This window comes from Spinacia oleracea, chromosome 4, assembly GCF_020520425.1.
Source record: "Spinacia oleracea cultivar Varoflay chromosome 4, BTI_SOV_V1, whole genome shotgun sequence".
Classification (NCBI taxonomy): Eukaryota; Viridiplantae; Streptophyta; class Magnoliopsida; order Caryophyllales; family Amaranthaceae; genus Spinacia; species Spinacia oleracea.
The window spans coordinates 9073156-9092043 of NC_079490.1; the positions used below are offsets into that span (position 1 = coordinate 9073156).

The 18888-nt window shown below is 36.3% G+C and overlaps 1 protein-coding gene across 2 annotated transcripts; it reads right to left on the minus strand.

Moving 5' to 3' along the window:
• LOC110794365 (DNA topoisomerase 3-alpha) lies at positions 1-17672 on the minus strand. 2 transcript variants are annotated; one of them, XM_021999343.2, is made up of 24 exons: positions 17251-17672; positions 15731-15909; positions 15573-15645; positions 15128-15250; positions 14867-14988; positions 14708-14780; positions 14491-14607; positions 13834-13917; positions 13496-13675; positions 13155-13283; positions 12228-12302; positions 8816-8905; positions 8602-8706; positions 7326-7360; positions 5343-5472; positions 5131-5183; positions 4664-4763; positions 4101-4139; positions 3575-3653; positions 3347-3418; positions 2755-2838; positions 1817-2041; positions 1199-1319; positions 1-462 (listed from the first exon to the last, which is right to left on the minus strand). In XM_021999343.2, exons 1-24 carry the CDS (start codon positions 17539-17541, stop codon positions 216-218), a joined length of 2826 nt encoding a protein of 941 aa, XP_021855035.1. In that variant the 5' UTR covers positions 17542-17672; the 3' UTR covers positions 1-215. The 2 variants fall into 2 exon arrangements, with proteins under 2 accessions (XP_021855035.1, XP_021855036.1); XM_021999344.2 differs by having other exon boundaries at positions 4664-4754; positions 17251-17664.
• Positions 17673-18888: the final 1216 nt, after the last annotated feature.

Genomic DNA, 18888 nt, shown 5'->3' on the forward strand with positions numbered 1-18888 from the left:
TGTTCCAAATACAGGTTGCTGATATCTGAGCAGCAATCTGCCTCCCACTTTTTCTTTAATCTCGCAAGTTGCAAACAAGGCAACATAAATACAGGACTATGAGCTAAACATTCAACAGGAATACAGGATTATATAATGAAAACAGTTTTGGAATGTCCATAATATTATAATTTCGAATTACAAATTTGTAAGTAAATTTGGATAGAGCACAAAATCTACATGCCACGGTTTGGGCAAGCATTTGCAAAATGAGATGGATCACCACAGCTAAAGCATCTTCTTCCGGATACAGGTTCACCTGTTGCTGAAACAAAAGTCGTATCATTTCCACGGCCACCACCACCACCACCACGGCGACCCCTGCCTCGGCCACCCCGTCTTCCAGATGTAGCATTTGAGCCTCTTGCATTGGTATGCGAAGCATTCTGTCCTACACCGCCATCATTAATCGTATCCTCCCATCTGGTTTTAGACAATGAAAAACATGTAGGTAAATGCATAGAGCTGGATAGCTGGCTTTGACAACTAAATTATACTCAATCAATTACCTAATCTAATCTAACCTAACCTAACCTAATAACCTCTACTGGTGGTATGATGTTCAGTACTAGGTCAGCAAAGAGAAATTATTGGTGCAATTAAGATTTGCAGTAAAAAAAAATCGGTTAGTGGGTTCAGCGGCTTCAGCCTTCTGTTTTCTTTTTAAAAAAAAGCTCCTATGCTCCATTTCCTTTGATTAAAAAACCCGTGTTGTAGATAGTGATTTGCGTTCTTGTAAATATCTGATTTGTATTAACTAATCACTAATCCACATTCCAAAATAAGGGTCTGAATAAAGACTATTCCATTCATAATAGGGACAAAGCTCCGATAAACTCTTGGCGGGAGTCTCACTTAAGGCATCGTGGTAATAGAAACAAGAAGCTGGTTTTCTAGCCAACTTAAAGCCACTGTCACCTGATGGCGGGTTAGTACATGTTCCAATAACTTACATTTTCAAAGGCTTTTTTAGTTTTACACATGAGGAAGCACCATCACATCCATACTATCCCCAGACCGACAGACCCCAAGCATTTAACATTACTTTCAAGGAAAGAAATTTATGGGGAGAAAGCAAGTGCATAACCTCAATAATTTTAAAACTTGATGAAACAAAAAAAAAAAAAGCGAAAAGCACAGATGAAGATTCAGCACATACACAAAAAATCTGCACTCCTGAGATTGACATGAATAAAATTGTCTGCCCCTATTGTTTGCAGTATTTGCTGTTCGCAATTCGCAAGGTTCTCCACACGAATTGCATGGTACTGATGACCCACCTGCAACAATAGAACATCTAAAGTCAAGGAACAGTTATGTTCAGCATATCCATTAGTGAAAGTTGGTTCGATGAAAATTCAGGACACCAAAATATAAGCACAAAACTACCCCTTTTGACGGAGATTTTCTCCCCTAAACAATGTCGAGAACAGTACATAGAGGGAAGAAAAGAAGTATGAAAACTACATAGAAGCAACATAATAGAATTCCAAAACCACATACACCAGAAGAAAAAAAATAAAAAATTCCACATGAGCAGATGCATGGGTCCAGAAAGAAGCCAAAAAGTAGACTTTTAATAGCAACCACACAGCTTCTCCTTTTAATTGCACTAGTTATCCAGAAAGAAGAGAACGCTATGTCTACCAAAAATTATGAGACATGCCGTAACTTTTCAGTTAAAGACTACATGTAAAATTTGGGTGGCAACAAAAAATCATGATCAGTCAGCCTTAAAAGCTCGAAGGGGAATTGAATAGTAATACAATCACCATACCGTTTGTGTGATTTGTTGCTCGAGACCTAGCACGCCCAGATGTTGAAACTTGAGAAGGGCAGCCATTTGAACTATGTCCTGTCTGTCTACAGTGGGAGCAGACACCTCGCTGCACATTACTTGCCGGATTTCTTCCAGAAGTTGTGGTTGGAGCTTGTCTTCCCGAAGTTGTGGTTGGAGCTTGTCTTCCCGAAGTTGTGGTTGGAGCTTGTCCCCGCACTGAAGCTATTTGGAGGGGAAACAGTCAGATAACCAGAAAACATATGTTCGGTACTTGAAGAGGGGAGGAATTGTTTAATAAGACATATGGGAAAACATATATCCATTTTGTGTAATAAGACATTCCTGCAAGCAAGAACACAAAACAAAGGATTTCCAGGGGATTGAAAAATGGAGGTTAAAAAACAAGCAAGCAAGAATGAACTATTAATCCAATTTAATTGAGTAAGTTTTCATTGCAATACTTGATAGCTATAATAGTCAAATTATTTGAGCAAGATTTATGAAGCCTTATTCTGGCAACAACAGGATGTCTCCGTTACTTGAAGACCTCAAGGCTCAATACAAGGATGGGACAAACCACATCAAACAATAGAGCATCACATTGTAGAAAAACCTTCAGACAATCTTAGTCTTAGGAAGAACACTACACCTAAACTAATAAAACATTCAGACATGACACCTACCTCAAGTACCAATCGCTATACAAGCAAGAGCCTGACAGTTCAATCACTTGCTATCCCCTTTCCCAGCCTCGTAATTGGGATTCGATTGCAGTATTTATTTCTTTTGGAAAAAAGAGCTTGACTGTAGGCGCTTCCTACTAGAGTTGACTGATTTTTTCTCCCTCTCCCCCCCCCCCCCCCCAAAAAAAAAAAGAGCAAAAAAGGGTCTCCAAAACAACCTAACAGATAGCAATATAAAGATACACATCATACCAGATGTTCCAGGAGGATTGCGAGGACCAGTTCCACATATCTCTGTTAACTGTCTGAGTGTGTCATCACATCCACCAATGCAACCTGAGAGGATATCCAGAATTAGTACACAGAACAGTTCACAAAAAGTCTCTTAATAATTCTAGTTTATTGTTGATTTGTATAATATATCAGTAACTGTGATTTTGGACGAGCGGATGTGAAGCGAGGGGAGGGAGAGCAAGACATATATTTCCGCTTGTTTGAATAATAATTAGGTTGGATTAAAGGGGAGAGGGAAGGAAATATTAGAGATATATATTCCTTCCCTTTTTTTATAAACCAAATCCTTTAAACGTTAAGATATTTGGAAGGAAAAGATACCCCTTCCCTTCCCCTCCCTCTCTTCTTTTGTGTTATTCTCCCCCCCCCCCCCCCCCTCCCCTCCCCCCTGAAAAATTGCCCTCCAAATAAATGATTTCTGTCAATGTACACCCTTTTTCTGAAAGTAGTACAGGTTTGTATTTCCCTAAGCTTTACGGGATGAGGGGGGGGGGGGGGGGGGATAACAGAGAACAATATATTGCAAAATGATCTTGGCATAAAAAAGTACCTAAGTGGTCCACACTATAATTTGGAGGAATTTCCAATCTTCGAAACTTGAACTGAATCAAGAACACTGGACCTGGATGCAATTTGTGATTAATGCAGAAAAGAGATCAGCAATACACTAAACATTTGGGTGAACATATCCCATTAAAAAAATCATAACAAGGATCAATAAGTCTACACGATCTTCTAATTGGTTATACATATCTACACAATCAAATTTTATAAGAACCTGGAGAGCACACGTTGCATGTATTAGAGGTCACAGCTGCTTCTGATATAGACCCAGGTAGCCAAACAACTTTTCTGCACTGCAAATAGCAGAAATTTCAATCAGCATTTGCCAGAATCAAAATCTTCATATTGGGCAAGTATAGCAACCAGAAAATTTCATGAAAGATCAAGATACATAGTAGGCTTTGGCACAAACGTTAAGGGTATAATATAGGTCGGGAATGACATGTTTAGATAAAATATTATAAAATGTATAGTGAAACATGTGAACTCTTTGGAGGGAAGGAGGGGGTTGGGAAGAGGGGGGAATCAGATGAGTTTTGTGCCCAAAGGGTACTTTTGGAAATTAAAAGGGTAAAACCCATAGATATCATGTTAAGGAAGTGTAAACGACATTAGGGGAAGTGAAATGATATTTGCAACAGTGACAAAGTACCCGCAATTAACATCCTTACTCGTATACTTTGTCAATTCCAGGCCTCAAGTTCACTAAATGGAAATATCATAGTACAAAACATATCTACCTGAGGATAGCCCAAGCACCCAACCATGAATTTTCCATCCTGCAGAAAAGGAATAAATCTGTGAAAAAACAAATATTTTACTCTTTAAAACTGGAATTTTCAGTTGTGCACTCTATAGTCTATACTATCAAGAAAGCATCTATAGTGAACACTGAACAGCGGTCTAAGTGATTCTATAGATGCAGTGGAGCTCTGATCGGATCATCATGTCAGAGTCACAGACGCGTTGACATCATCTTGATAATCACATTGATGGTTGTGGGAAGCATCAAATACAAATCCAGTCAAGTGGAACAATGCAATGCTCGTATCTTTTAGATTCATTCCTAATGTGTGAGAATAATATGCATGCACATTTTGAACTCTTTTTAAAAAAAAATGCATATCTTGATGAAGGACTGTTAACTTGTCTAGTACATGAACTCTCATTCAAATATCAAAACCTTTTTAAATGATTCAGTGGAACACTACAAAGAAGAAGATAAAGCACACTGACATAGAAAGAAGAATAAACTATAAGGACAAACTATGCCCGAAGAGACAATAATTCATTGATTTCTCACCTGTCTGCGTCTCAGCACCATATCAGCCTGTTGGCAAAGACCACAGCGGCGAACAACACCACCTATTGTTTGCTGCTCCTCTGCACCAGTCCTATTAGTTCTACAGAAAAATATATCAATCAAAGCAAGGAGACTAATATTCATCTTGTTATAACAGAAGCAAGAAAGATTATAAATAACGTAAAAGATAGAGAACACAGAGATTTAACGTGGTTCACTAACGATGTGTTAGCTATGTCCACAGGCAGAGGAGAGGACAGTTTTATTGATCTTGAGGAACAGATTACAGAATACTACTAGGTAGCGAGATCCCCGTGCTGGGGCGTTGCAGTAAAGGGGTATTCAAGGCATATTCTAACACATCTTAACATAGTGCACTTCACGATTCATCTATAATATAAAATGCTAAGTGTTCTTTTTCTTTACATAGATAAAGTATAACCAACTTTTTGGTATAGAGATAATACCTATCAAAAAATATTCCCATGGCTTCAAAGAGTTTAACTTTGTTCAGCCTAGCCTGCAAATTCCCACAAAGAAGCACCGAAAAATCAAACCATAAAGAAAAGAAGTCATATTAACATGAATCACAAATAGCAAAATGTTATACAAATACAGCAAAAGCATACAGAGACCTTTGTACTGTTTTCTTTAAGGTCACACCGTCACAGACACTTACATCTAAAAAGCAAGCTTTCATTTCCTGCAAACAAGAAGCCAGAATATCAGCTTTTCTCTTGGTCCCTAAGCTAACAGCCTTCATATCATCCTCCATCTTGGATCTGAGATAAGGTTTCCAGAGCTCATAACTGAAAATAAAAACACAAGAAACAGGGATGATCAATTTAAGAGTAGAAGTTTAGGGTCTGGGAAACCATGCAAGAAATGCATTTTGACATTTCGTAATTATTGAGCTTTGGTATCAACCTTTACGGTCCACTTAGTAAGGTAATAAATGATGATAATGATAATGTATTTATATGACATTTTGAAAGGAAATTCTCATGGGAAAGCCCATGGTAATAGATGGTAATGGAAATTTATGAAGATAAAACGATATTTGGGGATGGACAAGTGTTTTCATGGACATTAACATGAGAATCTATACTATTATTAAAACTCAAAGGCAATGCAGGACATCCTTTCATGTGTCACCATGACTTGGCAAGTGACATGGCGCAACACCACATCATGCACACGCATTATTTAGTATGTCTCTCATAAAAAATATGTTAGTTTCAATGCTAGGACGCATGACCTCCCACTCGTAATGTAAAGTAAAACTTCAATGCACAAATACACACTCTCTCCGTTCCCTGTTTTTTCCTTGAGGGAAAGTATTACATAATGAGATTCTGCTTTTGTAATGATTGAAGGAATGCAAGTACATCAAAAAACAATAAAGTAAGGTAGTCGGGGAAATGAAGAGATAAAGTGGGTGGAGAACCATAAAATAAGAATATGTGGGTAAGTTAGTGAATAAAAGAGGGATAAGGTGGTTATTATGAGTTTGGGGAAATGGTAGTTTAGGGATAAATATTTGCCAAAAATGGAATAGATTTCAAACGGGAAGCACATAAAGAACCACCAAATCGTGAAACGGAAAGAACTTTGTGTAACGAAAGGAGTATTTGAGTAACAATCAATTATACAAATATTTATTTATTTATTCTTCATTAACTTTTTCCTTGCATAAAGATGTTAAAAAAAAAGGGTTAAATACACTTTTTTAGCTAACCAATTGTGTTTCTTTTTCCAAAAAATATACATTGACTTTGTAATTCAATGTACAATAATTAATATTTTAAGAAATATCTTATGATTTATAAGTGAAGTACAATACAAAATATCAACTTTTATACAATTCAAGTAAATTACTCAAAAATTTAGTTTACTAATTTTTGGTTAACTAATAGTTATTCTGAAATTATATACCATAATAAAAAAATATATTTCACTTAATTAAATAAATAAAAAATAATCTCCAAATACATGTATGTAACGGTCCGGGCCAATAACTAGTTTCCTTACAAAACAAAAATAATTTCATGACGAGTACCACTATTTATTACCGCCTACCAAAAGGTATGTATGAGCTTAAGAGCTAAATTGCTAGGTAAGACCAACTACAACCAAACCTAAAACATGTAAGGGACATCATTTAAGGAGTCAAGCCAAGGCAACCCATGAAACCTCATTTTTGCAAATACTGCAATGAAATAGCAAGGGAGTCAAACAATGTTTCAAGCATGAAATTATTTATTAGAGCTTCTACATCACCAGTTAAACTGTTAGAGACCCACCATGCTTGTTCTCAAGAATTGCTGCCAATTAAACTCTGATCTAACCCACCACCCTGATTTCCCTCCTTTAAGCACCTCTGGTAGCACAAATATGGCCAAGTAAACAATAGTAACATGTAATCAGGAGACTAATGGACAGTGGAGAAAGTGAAAGTGGGTGGCGATACAGGAGTGGAGAAAGTGGTTGCATAGTCGTAGCCTCGTAGGTGATAATGTTTGGTGAATTTCTTTTAATTCCCCGATCAAGGGGTTTCAAACTTAAGTATGGAGTGGGAATGAAGAATCGTGAATCTTCTGTTTAAAAGAGTCCAAGTGAGCTAGTAGGTAAATGAATTTACCCTGGAATCAAAATGACTTACCCCATGTCATCATATCCCATAACCAAAGATTCGCCCTGAAATAAAAAAGAAGTCCAACATAATCAAAAGGTTGAATATCAAAGAACTTGTCAAAAGATTATTAGCTGCCTCATAATAATCCTCATTCCACATGCAAAATTAATATCTCGGTTGGTAACAGGGAAAAATATTGAATAAATAAAAAAGCATGCATCGAATGATGAGCAGAAGTTGGTAGACACCTTTATGTCTCATCTTTTCTTTCAGTAAATTTCTTCCTTCACTACTTCTGAATAACTCAAAACTCATTACTATACGAGGGGGACAAACGCCGTGTAGAAAGAGGGATAAAAGAGAAACAGATATACCAATAAAGAAAACAAACCAAAGCAACAGGCTAACACACTAGTCAAATTAAACACCGAGATTCATCACCAACAACACAAGTTTAGAAAGGAAATACATACAAGAAAATGCCTGGGAAAGTTTACGTAAAAATCAAACAAGGCATTGAATGAACTGCACTGGAAGAGGAATGGATATTGGATTATTGGGTGCTAACACCGTTAAATTACAATTTGCAATATATTACGGAGCTTATGAATTTATGATAATACACATAGCATCACCAATCTCTCACACACCATCATCAGTAGCCATAGTATCCGACAATCCGTTCAAAACGTTACCCAAATCCCAGTACAGTATAAATAACAGCTAATTTCTAAAACCAGCTGCCAAAAAAATCCCAAACTCACCTGTGGCGTGAAGGGGAAGTCTTAGACAACAACAGTGAGCGTCCAAAACCATCTTTATTGGTAGCGATTAGTTTGTTATTGTAGCGAGCAGTACCAATAAAGATTTTGGGAGTACCAATAAGACAAAAGTTTATTTTATAGTGAATAGTAGTGTATTGGTAGGACCAAGAACATACAAATTTATATCAATAACATACTAAATTTGTACCAATAAGGTTGTTAGCGTCTTAAAATGGACGATCTCTGTTCTTGATTTAGCCAACCTATGGCGTGAAAAGAGTCAATTATTCTACAGAAACATCAAGCATTATAAGCGTTGAGCATGAAGTACTATAAGATCTAAAAAAATAAGCAAAAAACACCACCTTTCCCTCTTAATCTAGACACATTCTAATTCAAGAACAACAAGATCAGTCTTGACAGCATTGGGAGTAACTGTGTTTTGCATACAACTAGTGCAGAGGAAAGTGAAAGTAAACAAAAAAGTAAAAGGTCAAGCAACCATTTTAATAACAAAAGATAAGGTAAAGATGACTTACAAGATTAGTTGGTGAAAAACGAGTATTTGCATCTTTCGTAGCATAGAAACGATCTAACAGCTTCTTGATGTGGTCATGCATGGTTGCATCAGTACCGATTCCTGCCTACATGAAGGCCATGATGCATCATCAATGATTTAAGAATATACAGGCAGTGTGACACATTAATGATTAACAAGTATTTAAGATATTTTCAGCATTGACTCTCACATACTTTGTCCATGCAACTCAGCAAATCAGCTTCACTTAAGAGTGGCGGTGGTCTGGTCACTCCCGAGTCTAAAGTCAATGTAGTTGGAGCAAACTGCAAAAGAAAGTCTCAAATAATTAGGTTGAAACCATTGCTTAATACCACCAGTTGCCTAAACGGAGGATAGACAATTAACAACATTATCTGTATGATTGTTATGAAACTGACCGAGTTGCTTATCATTAAATGACAAACAGCAACAGTTAGAAAGCACCGAATATGACCTAGAACAATTCTGCGGTCCAATATTCCAACATCTGTCCCAAGATAATTTTCACAGTTTCTAATCTGGTTTATTTTAAGATGTTGTAATACTTAGGTATCTTAACAATGAACATTTTACATGCTCCTCAAGTGTTTAACTTTTAACTATAATTGAATCACATGTTACACCGTATTTGACTGACCTAGACATGGCTCGTAGGTCAGTCAAATTAGGTTCAGGTAGAGTGCACTTCAACACTAGATATATACTAGGTTAGTACTCGTGAGATGCAGGATTTTAACCCAAAAGATAAAATAAAATAAAATCTTCTTATTAAAATATTATGAACTAACTGGTTTGCAACAAATCATACACCTTAATAAAAGAGGGTTTTGGGAAGAGAAAAGTGACCATTTCATTCCTTTTAAAACAAATAGTTCCTAGTCTTGAGATTTGGAAGGACGGAAAAATGAAGGGGAAAAGAATAAGATATGTCACAAGCAGTTTTGTCGGGAAACTTTTTCATAAGAAAATCAGAAAATGACACATTTACAAAGATGGTGTCGGCGCTTTTTACTTTAGTTATCATTATACGTAGTAGATGGTAACCAAGAGCTTGAGGAAACCCAAAAGGCTGGAAGCATATTATATTTCCCAAACCCTTGCTTGATGTTTGTCGTTCCATCTAAACAATAAACAACACTCCTGTTAGCAACAACAAGATGAAAGACAGATGTCTAACAGAGGTATGGGACTGTAAGAGGAGATAAAGTTGAAACAAGAGAAATTATGTATTCTATGTTATTACTCTCTCCGTCCTAGGATACTCTTGACGCTTACCATAGGCATAGCACGTGATTTTTGGAGATAAGTTGTTGACTATCAATTGCTATTTTATTGAAAAGATAGATATGATAGGAGTTGGTGGGGTATTTTATTTATTGGGTGATAGAGAGCAAGGAACTCTAACTTAATAGTGGGAAGAAAGAAGTATTAAAATATTAGTGGGGACATTCCCAAGATACAAGCGTAAAGAGTATTCCTGGACAAATGAAAAAGGAAAGTCTAAAGAGTATTCCAGGACAAATGAAAAAGGAAAGTCTAAAGAGTATTCCAGGACAAATGAAAAAGGAAAGTCTAAAGAGTATTGGAGTAGTATACTGAACATTCAAAATATCTCTAAAAGATAATTTTTCTATATTTTACTGCATATTAAGTTTCAATTATCCATAGCAATTCCTGTGTTGCACATTAGTTGCCTTTGGATTAAGAAACTATCACAAGCAACTTTTTGCAGTTATAGTTGTAAGCTTGACCAATTTAAATCCCAGTGTGACACACCTAACTATAAACCTAGCATGAGCTTAAACTACATTACTTTGTGTCTCTCAAATGAGATTTTTCTATGCAAGCGTATTTCTCCCTCCGTTCCTTAATGTTCTTCCCGGTTGGAATCGGGGAGGGGATTAAGAAAATGGAATCTTGGTATGATTGAGTGTAAGAGTAATGATTAGGTGTAAGAGATTTTACTTTTTGGAATAAATGAAAGAGAGAATAATAAAGAAAGGAAAGAGAGGTATTTTTTAAAATACTCATAAAATAAGGTGGGTGAATGAATTGGGGGTTGTGAATGAATTAAATAATGTGTGGGGAAATCAATGGGAATAATTGGGTAGGTGGATGGAATGAAGGTAGGATATGGTAGAAAATTAAATTGTAGAATGAGGGTATTTTGGGAAAAAAATATGGCCAAAAATAGTATAGATTCCAATTGGGAAGAACATTTAGGAACGCCAAAAATAGAAACGGGAAGAACATTTAGGAACGGAGGGAGTAGTACAGTACCATACCTAGAGAAAATAGAGCATGATCAAAAAAAAAATATTAGAGAATGGTAAATGTGTCTTCTGTAAATCGATATAATATATTACCATCTTATACATCTCTAGATTCTCTACCCTTGGAGCTCCCCAGTAGCATCTCGTCTCAAAGCATTTTTCAAACAATCAGTTATGAAGATAAAGATAGAAGATAAAGCCAATCCCATTGCTGAAGGTCTCATGAGACACCAAAGCAACTTAGTTTTTTCAATGACTAGTGAGTCAGTGACTCAAATCAGTAATATACAAGCATCTGTCAATCAAACAAAGTCTGTCTAATCCGATATACAAGCATCGCCTTTCACTTCATACTATTATAAGAAATTCCCATCAGAAAAGATCTTGAACTCAGATAATAATATTCAAACCTCTAGAGTTTCTTTCAAAAGGTTCAACTTACAATAACCCTTCTCATTCCTCTCCCTAATCATAAATAGATCAAGCTATCTCTTGGCAAGGGCCTTAAGCATTTATGGTGCTTGATAACAGCTCCCTAAATATGGCAATGACCACTTGCCTCACAAGATGATCCTCCTTGGGAATCATTATGACAAACACACAATTAAAACATACTTTTGCGACCACACAATAATATGGAATTGCTAAATTTCTTCATAATTTTTTTCTTAATAGTGATCAACAAACTAACTTGAATGCAAATTAAAGGCATCTAGCTCCAACCTTGCTCCTACACGGTAGAGACAAAACATTTCAAACTTCATCCTCTAGAAAAGGCCGCTCATGGTGTCCATTTTTTCTAGGATAATGCATCCAAGCCTTTTAACAACATCCTAAAGAGTTTTTCATGAAAGGCGCCCGAGGCCCCAACTCTTTAAAATGCTTCCTTTCCTCGGCTTCTATAACCCACCAACACCAAAGAAAATTATCAAGCATAACCCCATAACCATAATACATGTTTCTCCGCTGGAGGGCTGTATTCAATCCCCATCAAGATTTTAAAGCTCTATTCCCATCAAGATTTTAAAGCTCTATTCCAAAATAATTAGGACTCAATAAAAAAAAATCATCAGTCTCCATCCACAGCTTCCTATTCCAACTTGGAGTGCATCTCATTAGTGAAATTCAATATTTCATCATTTTGTCTATAAGCTGGAGGGCTGTAAACAATGCTGCAAATGTAATGATGATCAAACAATCATTCAAAGTTAATGCCACTCAGGCATCTTAAGTTCTTAACACTTTCACAAAGAGACACAAAAAATTTAGTTCATGACAAAGCAGGAAGACTTTGAGATGCATCTGGTGGAAAACTGGAAATTGGTGAACACACCTGTTGTCCTAACATATAAGTTGGAATAAAAGATCCTCCCCAAGTATCAAAACGGTAGACATCCAAATAATTCTTCTGCAAAGCAAGAAGCATGAGTTAGAAATAAAAGAGAATGTTACAGTCAGAATAACATTCAAATAACATATCCGGAGCTTCATATCAGATTCCAACTATCTACCAAAATTAACATTGAAAGACTAGAGAAAATATATTGCCTGTACGCAAAACTAGGATTGTTGTTTGTATTGAGACTATTGACCAATAAATCTATATTCTGGAATATAAAAGATCAGCGGCATAGAGACTGCGCATGATGCAAACATGTCCACCTCCCCCAACCAAATCAGCAACAGTCCAGTGTGCTCAATATAACTTTAAACTAGTATGTGGAATCTCTAACCCTGATATACATTATTGGAACTCCAAAAAAACGGTCACTGTAAGTAACCAGACCCAACACAGAAAGTCAATTTTTCTCTTGCATAACCTCTCTCTTATCACATGATTTATACAAATGTAAAGCATAACAATTCACCGAAGTTTCCCTGAAATCTTTAAAGTCCCAAGTCAATAAGTGATGACTAAAAAGGTAATTTATAACAGCAACGTGGAAAGAGTTTGTTAACTAATCACCGTCACCCTGTAAGAGTACTAATCTGGGATTCTGGGCTTCCAGTAACATCAAAAGGAAAGAGGCACCAATATTCATTTTTATTAACTGAGTAAGGACTAACCAAACTGAGATTTGCAACAATAACAGCATTCAAAACTGCCTAGAGTTGTGGCTTTCTCTTCTCGCTAGTAACTAGAAAGCCAGCAAGTGAAGCTCATACTGTAATGAAATATTCTTGGCCCAAGATACAAAGCTTACTTACCTATGGTTCTATACCTAGAATTTTTAACAAAGAATGAAAACTACAAACTTACAGCAAGTATCACTCTTCCACATGCAGAAAACAATTCACCAGCAATATCAATTTCTACCGTAGTTTCAGCGCTCACAGCTGGCTGTGAGACACACGCCAGGAAATGGCGAACAACCAGCTCGTATACTTTCTGCAACCAAAGGAGCACACAGACAACAGAAAAAATATAAGGAAATATTAAGCTTCAAAGTGACACTTTATATGAGGTGAGTGTAAATTTCACATAAAATTCATATTATAGATAAAAGTGAAAAGAACAAGTTTTAGAATTTGTGCATGCAAATTTTGATGAGACTACTAATACAATTTTCGAACAACAGAGGGTTATATTTGAGCACTAACATGGTGGTCCTGGCTCCATCCAGACTCTCCAGCAGAAAACTTTGTTGGATGAATGGGTGGATGAGCTTTGTCATCATGGCCCCCATTACCTGGATTTCTCCAAAGATCTGCTTCAGGATCCATTAATCGCTGTGCATAGGGACCCCATACTGGATGTGCTTGTTGTTCTTGCGCAATTGCCTAAAATTTGAAGGTTCTAATCAGTAATCACTTCATCAACCAAACCAAAAGAACAGAAAGCAGAGAAAGAAAAGGCAATAGTAGGTTGGTGCATGTAAAGAAGTCGAGCTTTTGTGAGAAGCGAATGATTAATAAAAAGATAGACCAGAGTTACCAACACGCAGATCAGTCCTAGCCGAGAAAGAGTCAGTCTCAGTTCGAGGATAACTAATAAAACCAGATTGGTATAGCTCTTCTGCCACCTGCGCAAAAAGGGAAATTGTGATTCTGTAGAAAGTAGAACCCAGTATCCAGTCTCTAATCAAGCACACACTATTTACTTCTTTGCCATGGTATTCTAGGGAAAAAATGGAGGTCAGCAAAAAGTATACAGCTTAAGTAACTCATTGGAGATCATATTCAAATATCAAATGCAAATGTCTTCATACTTGATGTAGTGGACATGATAAAGATTATTGGAAATAAGCTAGTTGTGAAAGAAGTCCTCAACACTAACACAAAGATAAACAAATTAAGGCCAATACTCAACTATGGCATAACTGTAACACAGACTAAAAGAGATCTTGAAAAGTAAATTTTAGATTATTTCTCCCCTTAAAAAAACTATCCTTCAAAAAATTCAGGCATTGCTATAAGATATCTGAACTTTGCTAAATTGCTTCTCTAATCTTAAAAAAACTATCCTTCAAAAAATTCCAGGCATTGCTATAAGATATCTGAACTTTGCAAAATTGCTTCTCTAATCTCACATATTAGTAGGATTAAGACCTATATCTAATTTGATGAAGCAGTACCGAGTTCTTGGTCATACATACCTTCATGGTGTGCTCTGAACTCAATCTGAAGTATCGTGAAGCACGCTTTTCCAGCTCAATTGTACTTAATGGGTAAGGCGGATACTTGAGTTTTTCCTGTTGTCTAACCATTGTAACCTGTATAACATTTTGTGAATAAAAAACTCTTGAAACTGTTAAAAGAAACTTAATCCTTAACATCTTATTATGAAAGCTAATGAAGATCAATTTTACTCACAGTAGCTGTCGGTTCCTCAACACACATCTCGTAGATGGTGACTGCACAAGTATAGTCAAACATATGACCACGCCTGTGAAAAAAGTTAAAGTTTGAACCTTTGACAGTTATAAATTTTACAGAGGATGACAATACTAGAGTGATGCTAACATATTTTACATCCAACTGAAATTAGCAGTTCCTTCCTCTGAGTTGTGAGAACAATTGATAGTCCAAAACTCCTCCGGCTCATGCGCTTGTATTTCCCAATACCTTTCCACAATAAATCCCAGTGTTGGAAACTACAAATGACAAGAGAACTATCAAGTGAATAACTTAAAAAGAGAGGGAGAGCAGGAGAGAGAGAAAAAGGGACACGCATAAATGCAAAACGATACAGGGAAATAAGGATGAATCGGTACAGCAATCAGAAGGCGATACCTGACATGGACCATAACTTAGAATAAGATTTCTGTCCTCGGTAGCAAAATCGAAGTGGAAAGCATCTTTAAGAAGCATTGTCTGAAACCTAGTAAAAGAAGCTCCAATACGTAGATCTATCTCCTGCAGAAGCAACAAGAACTACTCAGTAGCCCCTAAAAGGGTATACAGTGAAGCTACAAGCATAGGAAAGTTTTGGAACACTGAAGGGAATGATCTAAATTCAGAGGGGGAGAGGGGAGTCCAGCCTACAACCACATCTGGCAGGCAAATCTGTTATTAGACTATTCACTATGTATGTCCTAATGTATTGGAAACACTTGATAATCTTTGTACAACACCATGTATTACACAATACAAAAAGAAGAATAGAGCATTTGGAAACTTTTATGAGATAAGTTCACAAAAAGTTCAAGTTCCAAAAAAAATGCGTAACGAAACATGCCTGCCTTGCATCTACAGCCTCGGAAAACGATTGATTAGGTCGATCAAGGTTCTGTACTGCTTCGTGGATATCCCTGGTAACTCCAAGGTAACAATCTGTTAATTTAAACCCCATAGTAGAACAGAACACAGAAAGAAATGGATTATAAAGGTTCAAACCTGTCAATCAGCGCAGAAAAGCGAGCCCTCCATGTGTTCATATTGCGGTTAGCTTCTGTGCAGACCTCTATTACCTCATATGCAATGTTTTCTCCTTCTCTATCACAATCGAGCCACAGTATGAGCCACTGGCAGCTTCTAGCTTCTTGCTGCAGTGTTCTCTTGATGTCCAGCTTGTCCTAAATTGTGAGTTAAGAGCAGTTGAGATCGCTATCATTATGTAACAGTGTTTCATAAGGAGAATTATTGAAGCATGAGTTTCCTTAGAGCAAAAAAAGGCAGGAAACCTCTCACTATGACATAACCAACTAAAATTATGCATCTCGCTTATTACTGTCAGCAAGTTATTGGTTGGACAGTGAAACTGAAAACCAAAACAAGGGCAGAAACAGCATTCCTATAACTCGTTCAAACACACATTGGTGTAAAGTGCAAACACTAGGAAATCTTCCTTTTGACATTGAAAATTCCACATGTTTAATGGGATAAGGAAAGATCACTGTGTTACCCTCCTTTTCGTTGTTTCCTACCTAACACATCGACGTATACAAGCAAAAGGACTACTTTAAGCAGGGGTGAAATAGGAGGAGGCCTGTGGAGGCCATGGGCGTCCTGTACCATACTGAAAGGCAATAAGTGAAATATACTTAACTATGTTATCACAATTTCAATATACTGTGGCAGATCTTTCCTGCTTCCTAAAAACATTACTGGAACAGATTGCATCTTTCATCTGATTAGAATTAGAGTGGAAGGAATAAAAAAGGTAGAATGATGGGGAAGCACACTCAATTAATGAACCATCGAACGTGATTTCACAATGACTTATAGCCCATATTTCTACATAGTATGGGTAACTAGAGCCATCTGGATACCTAGATGTTGAGGTGAACTAATGGTGCAATCACCATTCTTCGTGTGAATTTTGGGAAAACAGGAACACAGGGCTGATATAGTAATCACGGTACAAGGCTAGGTCATATGTGACTAAAAACTAGTTAGAACCCAAACAAGAAATGGTGGTTAGTACTCCGTATGTAGTTGTGAATGCATTAAAGGCTTTATTACTCTCCACAAGCGAGCCATAACTCCCATAAGCAGAAGCAGAGCTACATGGAGGCTACCAGCATTCCATAAGCTTGGCACCCCCCCCTCAGGTTCATGGTTCTTGTTTTAATGGACTTGTTAACATGTAAGAGTAAACGAAACAAATCATATATCAGCCTTCACCCATCCTAAGTGGTCTCAAATACCACCCTCCAAACTTTTACCATCTAAGCTAGTTGTATTCATGCTACTTTGCAAAATGCTAATCAAAACAAGTTAACCAAGGGCTCGTTCAAAAACTAGTTTCTTGTTTATGTTGCCAATTTTCAAAATCAACACGATAAGCATAGGTACAACTCGCATGAGTATTGTTTAAGTTAATCACACAACATACATCATTTAACTTTAAAAAACATAAAACAATAAACTGAAAAATGACAGTTATGTTGAATTGGAGGATTGAAGGGGCAAACCTGAGGAACAGTTTTCCGAACGGGAGCTTGGTAGAGTTCACTAGGATCACAAGAGTGCCATTTTCGATACCGGTCGTCGAACTCGAGCTCCATTAGATGTCCGGTGACGGAAGTGAAGAGCATGTGAATAGGCTGACCTCGAATTGTGTAGTCGAACTCGAAGATTTTGTTGTATCTAGACCTTCCTTCTCTTACCCTAGCTTGATTCCTCGACAAAATTCCGGAAACGGCTTTTGCCACTGACGGCTTTTCTGCTACGTTTAGCGCCCTGATTTGGCGGTTTCCGGCCATTAGAGTTGCCGGAGTCCGGTTTAGGGTTTTGTAGGAGAGAGAAAATAGAAGTGATTTTGGATTTTTAATGGAGTGTTTTGTTTAAGGAGCTCTCTTTGATTTTCCCGCCTTTTGCCTTTTGCCTTTTGCCTTTTGTGTTGTTTGGCGTCAATTTTTAGGGTGGTTATATGGTTAGGCTAAGTTCATTTCATCTTGTTTTTGTATAAACGTTTTCTTTGATTTTTTTTTTTTTTTTTGGTTTAGGCTTTTATTCGACTTATTTTGGGCAACATAAGTTAAGATAAATTTAGTGAATTTCAAAAAATTAAGTTTTTTCAGATATTTTAACACATAAATAAGTTCAGATAATATAAGTTCAGACAAGATAGGTCAAATAGAACGAAACCTTAGTTTGATTTAGCTTTTTCGAATGGTCTAATCTTGTTTAGACATTTCTTTTTTAGCCTGATTTTTACAAAAATAAATACTATGTATTAAGCAATAAGCATAAAATGAATAGAACATAACCTAAGTTTGTCAATCAAAAATTAATTAGAAACTCAGATGATGGTGTAAAAAATTAAAAGTTTCTTTACCACCCTTCATTGAATAAATAAAATCAGCAATGATTGTCTCTATTATTAACTTGAGTATAGTGATAATATTTTAAGAGAGAACAAAAAAAAGCACCTTTTTATGTAGAGGTGGATATTTTTCTTTGTGCAAGTCTTCTTTGAGATTGTCATACTCATAAAATTGTTGATATCAACATTAAAAAAATATAACTATACGCAAATTAATCATAACTATTTGACTAAAAAGTAGGAGTATAATTATTTGAACATGACTATTTGGTGACAATAATGTGTAGTTATTTAATTAGGAAGTAGAATCACAGTTGTATCAAATAATTATGTTTTGTGTTAAATAGTTACAGTACACAAGTAAAGATGTAAAGTAGGTCTTATACTGTACATTATACAGTCACAGGGATTGAGTTGTATACACATTTATATTTATGAATACTCCGTATATTTTATGGTATCATGTATAATTTATTTCCTACTTATTTTCAGTAATTTGTATATATTTGCCCTGACCCGAATTACTTGCCTCATTTTGATTGGGCATGCTTGTCAATGCACAACTTTGACCACCAATATCTTTAATTGCATATTACAAAAACTTATAAAGTTTTAACATTATGAAAATATATATTAAGATGAAGTCAATAGTATATTATATACCAACGTTTGTTTTCGTTTACTATAAATAAAATATGGTGAAAGTGAATTGTGTGAATAATGCAAAAAGTCAAACTGGTGCAAGTAATTTGGGGCGGAGAGAGTATGAAATTACTTTTATATG